The sequence below is a fragment of the Myotis yumanensis genome, unplaced genomic scaffold, assembly GCF_028538775.1.
Source record: "Myotis yumanensis isolate MYYU_CA2020_CCGP unplaced genomic scaffold, mMyoYum1.0.hap1 SCAF_3, whole genome shotgun sequence".
NCBI lineage: Eukaryota > Metazoa > Chordata > Mammalia > Chiroptera > Vespertilionidae > Myotis > Myotis yumanensis.
This window is the reverse complement of record NW_027223754.1, coordinates 111,018,714-111,025,806: the sequence shown is the minus strand read 5'-3', so window position 1 is coordinate 111,025,806 and position 7,093 is coordinate 111,018,714. Positions and strand designations below refer to the sequence as shown.

General features: G+C 42.2%; 1 protein-coding gene across 1 annotated transcript in view; it reads left to right on the top strand.

The window, feature by feature from the left end:
- Positions 1–315: 315 nt before the first annotated feature.
- The window catches only part of PSPC1 (paraspeckle component 1), an 82,403-nt gene continuing 75,625 nt past the window's right edge, over positions 316–7,093 (top strand). Inside the window, exon 1 of the mRNA XM_070409360.1 lies at positions 316–855. Coding sequence (XP_070265461.1) covers positions 490–855 — 366 coding nt within the window. The 5' untranslated portion in view covers positions 316–489. The remainder of the gene's footprint in view (positions 856–7,093) is intronic.

Sequence of the window (7,093 nt, the reverse complement as noted above, 5' to 3'; positions counted from 1 at the left end):
TATGTAATTATATATGTGTTTTCCGATGGTCTTAGGCAACCCTTGTGAAAGGGTCTTTCGACCCCCAAACAGTCGCGACCCACAGGTTGTCGACCCACAGGTTGAGAACCGCTGCTTTAGCGGTTTGGGCAGCTGCATTTGTCAGCCCTATCAGGAACCCTGGAACCGAACCCTGGTAATGCTGTGCGCAGACCTATGCTAGCGCAGGTGCATTGGCGCCGACCGCACAGGCGCGTTGCCTCCGTTCCGGTGATTACGTAGGGGCGGGGCTTATGGTCGGCGTCACTTCCAACTGCGGCTGGAGGCAGCGCCATTTTGAACGTGCAGCCGCCGCGGGCATTAGGTGGGTTGGAAAGGCCTGCTGGTTGCCGGAGTGGCGACCTCCTCGTCTTCTCTGGCTTTCTCCTTCACAGTACCGTCTCCGTGGGGAGGCACGGAGCCACAGACACATCTCTAAGGTTGCTTCCCGGCCCGAGGTGAAGCCCTCTGATGATGTTAAGGGGAAATCTGAAGCAAGTTCGCATTGAGAAAAACCCGGCCCGCCTGCGTGCTCTCGAATCGGCGGGGGGCGAGAGCGAGCCCGCGGCCGCCATGGCCCTCTCACTGGCTGGGGAGCCGGCGCCCCCCGCTCCGGTACCCGCGGAGGAGCGCCCGGAGGAGGAGGTGGGCTTCACCATCGACATCAAGAGCTTCCTCAAGCCGGGCGAGAAGACGTACACGCAGCGCTGCCGCCTCTTTGTGGGCAACCTGCCCACGGACATCACGGAGGAGGACTTCAAGCGGCTCTTCGAGCGCTACGGCGAGCCCAGCGAGGTCTTCATCAACCGCGACCGCGGTTTCGGCTTCATCCGCCTGGTGAGTGTCGGACGGGCGCGGGCCGTGGTTTTCTCCCCGCCGGCGGGTCGCCCGCGGTTTGAGCCGCCGGCCTCGCTGACGGTTAGCCAAGCCCGGCTGCCTGTTGGTCACTAGTCCCGGGAACCAGGGGGCGGGAAATCGGAGTCCAGGCAGAATGGGTTAGAAGGGGACGAACAGGACAGGCCTGGGGGCGGGGGGCGGCGGGAGCCGTTTCTCACCAGAAGTCTCCTTGGGCCCGAAGGCCCTCCCAGCGAAATTGCTTCCTACAGTTGTCCCCACCTCGTCCCTTTGGCTTCCAAAGACCCGCACGCGCGGAGAGGAAAGCCTCGTGTTTCTCACGCCGCCGCCTCCCCAGTCGGCGGAGCCCGCATTGATCCTACACTCCGCATATTGGAACGGTGTTGAATTATTGTGTCTAATAAAATGTGTCTTCCCCTCCAACACTCGGGAGGTTTCCACGTTTTGGAATTGTATTGTTTTACTTACACATTTGAATACTAGAATACTATATATCTTTACTACTTTTAAGTCTAAACCTTAGGAATTTATCCCATAGCCTGCACAATTTGTGCCTCCCTTGTGTTTTTTAAAAAATACATTTTTATTTCAGAGAGGAAGGGAGAGAGAGAAACATCAATGATGAGAATAATTGATTGGCAGCCTTCTGCACGACCCCCACCGGGGATGGAGCCCGCAACCCCAGGCTTGTGCCGCGGAGTAATTGAGCCCAGGACCCTTGAGTCCACAGGCCAAAGTGGCTCGGGCTCCCTTGTATTTCTTAAAAGAATATGATTGGTGAGGATTTACACTTAACAGGACATAATATCAGCTACTTGGTTTTTCTGTGTGCTTTCTAGTGAACTCCATCAGTGTCAGTTATGCAGCACTGTTTTAATTCAAATTTAGATGCTAGATTTTTGCTAATAAAATATCTTTCTTGGATGGAGGCTTTTTTACACAAAGTAATGTTTGCATAAAGAAGTGTGTGTTTACTTTGACTCAAATTTTATGTTCATGGTAATTTGTGGAAGCTTTCTTTTGGAACTTTAGCTTTTAATATTGGGTTCTCTCAGTGAGTGGTCAAGGCAGAATAGAAAATTGTAATTAAATGACAGTACCTTTTAGGGAGGACATTTGAACATCTAAATGGCCTCAAAAATCTTCATAGGGTATTAATGAGACATGGAAGTTTCCTTAAAATTAAAGTTAAATAATGCATTTTCAACATAAAATCATAAATGCTCTTAATTATATTTTGGACATTAGAGAAAGTTTATCACTTGGTAAATTTGTTTTTAATATATCCAAAGTTTTCTTAAAGGAAGGTAGGAATACTATAATAAAGCATTATAGACAACTTTTAGTAAACTTTCCAAAAGGATGCTGCTTAACATTTTCTTAGTCTATTCTGAAGTTGACATTGTGGAAGAATGGTAGGGCTGCATTTCCCTCTCTTTTGGAAGTCTTATGCTTACGAATAAGCCAATAAACAATTTATTCACATGGGAAAATATTTTTCCTTCCTATCTTTAAAGCTAATAATCCTTTCTTCTTTAGTGTATTAGTGCTGTGCAATAGAACTTTCTGCAGTGATGGAAATGCTATGTTTCTGTGCTGTCTAACATAGTGGCCACCATATGTGATTGTTGAGTAATTAAAATGTGGCTATTGTGGCTGAGTAGTTGAATTTTACATTTTATTTATTCTTGAATAGTGGCTACTACATTGGACAACACAGCTCACTGCTTTTCTTTCTTTAAAAAAAATCTGTGAGATTATGAAATGGGGAACTAAGAAGGACTGCTATTACCTTGTTCCTTTGGAATATGCTCCTTCAGGCCTATCACCATAAATTTATGTGTAAGAATGTTAAAAATTTGTCAGTTGGAAATTAGAATTTGGCTTACAAAATTTGACTTCATGGATAACTTTATTTAATCTGAGCTCTGTGATTAATAGGTAAGTTTTAAAGCTTGAAATATTTCTGAGCTATTATGTATTTATTTCTGCTTAGGAAAATCATAGAATGTATGTCTGATTTGAATGTAAGTAATGGTATAGTGGCTGTAGTGTATATGTAGGGATGTTGTAGTGGCTCTAAAATACTGCTGGGTTTATCTGGTTTGTGTTTTTACAAATACTGTTGTGTGTGGGGTTTTTTGTAAATACAGTGGGGCCTTGACTTACGAGTTTAATTCGTTCCAAGACCGATCTCGTTCACTCAAATTACTCTGTCAACTCAATGCAAAAAATCGACTGAGAGACAGCTGGTATCTCAAAAAACTCGTTAGTTGGGACACTAGTAAGTCAAGGCCCCACTGCATGTTTTTATTGACTTTTTTTTTAAAAGAGAGGAAGGGAGAGAGAGATTGAAACATCCTAAAGAGAAACCTCGATTGGCTGTCGCCTGCACACTCCCAACTGGGGATTGAGCCCCCAACCTTGGCATGTTCCCTGACCTAGAATCCAACAGTGACCTCCTGTTTCATAAGTCAGTGCTCAACCACTGAGCGCTGGCTGGGCTATGTTTGTTAATCTTTATCCGAGAATATTTTTTCCATTGACCCCCCCCCCCCCCCCCCCCCCGCCCGCCATAGAGAGTGGAAGGAAAGTGGAGAGAGAAACATGAGGCACATCCATTGGTTGCCTCTTGCACACGCTCCGACTGGGGCCTCAGGTTGAACCCCCAACCTTTTGATTCAAGGGCGTTCACTAACCACTGAACCACACATGTCCGGGCAGCAATTAATTTTTAAAATGCAAATACGCCGAAACCGGTTTGGCTCAGTGGATAGAGCGTCAGCCTGCGGACTGAAAGGTCCCATGTTCGGTTCTGGTCAAGGGCATGTACCTGGGTTGCGGGCACATCCCCAGTGGGAGATGTGCAGGAGGCAGCTGGTCGATGTTTCTCTCTCATCGATGTTTCTAAAACTCTCTCTCTCTCCCTTCCTCTCTGTAAAAAATCAATAAATTAAAAAAAAATGCAAATACATTTTCTTAGACTGGTAGTTGTAGTTTTGCAGTTAATTGATGAAGTCAAACAAAATTTTTTTAAAAAGGAATCTCTTTAAAAAAATTAATTTTAGAGAGAGAAAGAGTGAACATTGATGTGAGAGAGAAACATCTGCTGCTCCTGTACTTTCCCTGACTAAGGATTGAATCCTAATCTGCCAACCTTTGATAGCTGATGCTCCAACCAAGCCACACTGACCAGGGTGAGGTAACATTTTTGAGATGGTATAGCATCAGCATTACTAATATATAATGGTAGGGAAAACAATTAAAAAAAATTTTATTCATTGATTTGAGAGAGATAAACATCGGTTTGTTGTTCTGCTTACTTGTGCATTCATTGGTTGCTTCTTGGGTGTGCCCTGACCAGAGATCAGTATCAGGACGATGCTCTAACCTAGTGAGCTACCTGGTCAGGGCAGGGGAAAGAATTTTTGTGTGTGTGTGTTTTTAATTGCAGTTTTAATTTTATTTTTTAAAAATATTTTTTAATTGATTTCAGAGAGGAAGGGAGAAGGAAAGAGAGATACAAACATCAATGATGAGAGAAACATTGATCTGCTGCCTCCTGCACGCCCTACACTGGTGATGAAGCCCACAACTCGGGCATGTGCCCTGAAGGGGAAATCTGTGACCTTTGGTTCTAGGTTGATGTTCAACCACTGATCTACGCTGGCTGGGCGAAGAGAAAGATTTTAAGTAGCATTTTCTTGTAAGATCCTAGTCCATAATGTGAGCCCCTGGTACATTAGAGATGAAATAGACTGTGTATATTTTGGATACATTTTGTGGAATTTTGGACCCAAAAGCTTAGGTTTTTACTAGTTACTGCAAATTTAGATTGGATAAATTAACTCAAAAGTTGTAGTGCATTTTAAAGCTAGTTTAATGTAGTTAAAGCTCTTTATTACTTTCACATGAACTCGGTTTTGGCTTTTTTATTTTTTTTTTAAACCCCAGCCCCTACTTTTAGCTTTAGTAAACCAGATTTCTGGAGCAATATTTCACAAAAGTGTGGTCCCTGTCCAACAGCTCCCATTCTCTTTGTAGTGTAAGACGAAGGCCACTTATTTTCCCCTACCATTCATGCTAGCAATGCTGACCTTATACCATCTCAAAAATTGTCTCACCTCAACAGTCAGTTAACTGGGTATTTGTTAGAAATAGAAATGCAAATTCTAGGGCTCCTTTATAGATCTAAGTCAGAAATTTAGGGTTTGGGGTCCAACAATCATGGGTGGTGGTCTTTTTTTTTTTTTAAACAATGTTTTGTTTGTTTGTTTGTTTGTTTTGAGAGATGGAGAAAGGGAGAGGGAGAGAGAGAAACATCCATCAGCTGCCTCCTGCATGGCCCCTACTGGGGATTGAACCTGCCACTTCTCAGGGAATGGGACATACTCAACTGAGCCACACCAGCCCAGGGCATTTTTTTTTTTTTTTTTTTTACTTAAAAAAAAAATCCTCACCAGAGGGATATATTTATTTATTTTTAGATGACGGGAATGGGGGCGGGGTTGGGGGGTGGGAAGAGAGAAGAGGATTGAGGAAGTAGAAAGGAGAAAAGGGAAAGGATCATTGATTGGTTGCTTCTTGTACACACCCCAATCGGGACAGAATTAGGAACCTAGGTATGCGCCCTGAATGGGAATTGAATCTGCAAACTTTTGGTGTATGGGATGACACTAACCAACTGAGCAAACACCAGCCAGGGCTTGGGTATTATTCTGAAGCTAAAGTTTGAGAACCATTGTTCTAATTAAAGAATTAGAAATTAACTGAATTTACTTATATTTAATTATGGGGGACTAAACCCCCTGCCCTCATGCTTTTTATTTTATTTTATTATTTTAAAAATATATCTTTATGTTTCTAACTCCCTTCTTCTCTGTAAAAAATCAATAAAATATATTAAAAAAACTCTCATCGATGTTTCTAACTCCCTTCTCTAAAAAATCAATAAAATATATTAAAAAAATATATATGTATCTTTATTGGTTTCAGAGAGGAAGGAAGAGGGAAAGAGAGAGAGAAACATCAGTGATGAGAGAAAATCATTTATTTGCTATCTTCTGCACACCCCACACTGGGGATTGAACTCACAGTCAGGGCATATGGCCTGACTAGGAATCGAACCATGACTTCCTGGTTCATAGGTTGATGCTCAACGACTGAACCACCACAGCTGGGCTAATGTATGCTTCTTATAGAATGTTCAAATATTAATTAGACTGCAAAATGTACTTAGTGGGCCTGTTCAGCATAATTTCAAGTCATCTTTTATTTCAGGGAAGTTCTCTTAATTATAATTTTACACTAGTGAAGATCTTCCCTCCCCTAGTACACTTACTAAACATGATCACTGTTAACTTTTGTATATTTTTCCATAAAAATCAAACTATACTATACATTGTATTGTGATTTGAGTTTTCATTATATCTTTGACATCTTTTTGTGTCATTAGATTACTATTTTTTAATCCTCACCTGAGGACATGCTCAGAGAGAGGAGGAAGGATGAGAGAGAGAGAAACATTGATGTGAGAGAGAAACATTGATACATTGCCTTCCATACGTGTCCCAACTGGGGATTGAACCTGCAACCCAGGTGTGTGCCTGCTGGGCAATCAACCAGGAATCTTTCAGTGCAATGGACCTGCTTAACCAACTGAGTGACTCAGGCCAGGCTAGATTCTTTTTAATGACAATATTTCACAGTATGAATGTATACTGTAAGTTTTTTATTCAACCTTCTATTGATTAGACTTGAAGGCTATTTCCATTTTCCATCAGTGGGTTTCCTTATACTTGTTAACTTAGTATTCTTGCAGTGGGGGGTTTTAACCACTAATAAATAATGAGAGAAAAGATCATGCTTTGGAAAGGATTTCCTGGTAATCATTAGATTCCAGTTCAAGTAATCTCTATCTTGGGTAGTCATTTAGTTTATTGTTATTTTTATTTATTTATTGTAATCCTTTTAGTTAAGAACCTGTAATTTTACCTTTTGTGCAGACTGATGTAGGGACACAAACTGGAAGGTGGGATTTATATTGGTGGAGATTGTGAATTGTGCGTAGATTCAAATTAGCATTTGCAGTGTGTGATCTTGGGCAGGTAAATTCAACATCTTTAGGCCTGTTTCCACATATGTGAAGTGGGGATAGTAACAGAACCTACTTCATAAGACTTGGCAAGGATAATGAAAGAGAATGTGCGTGCAACACGTG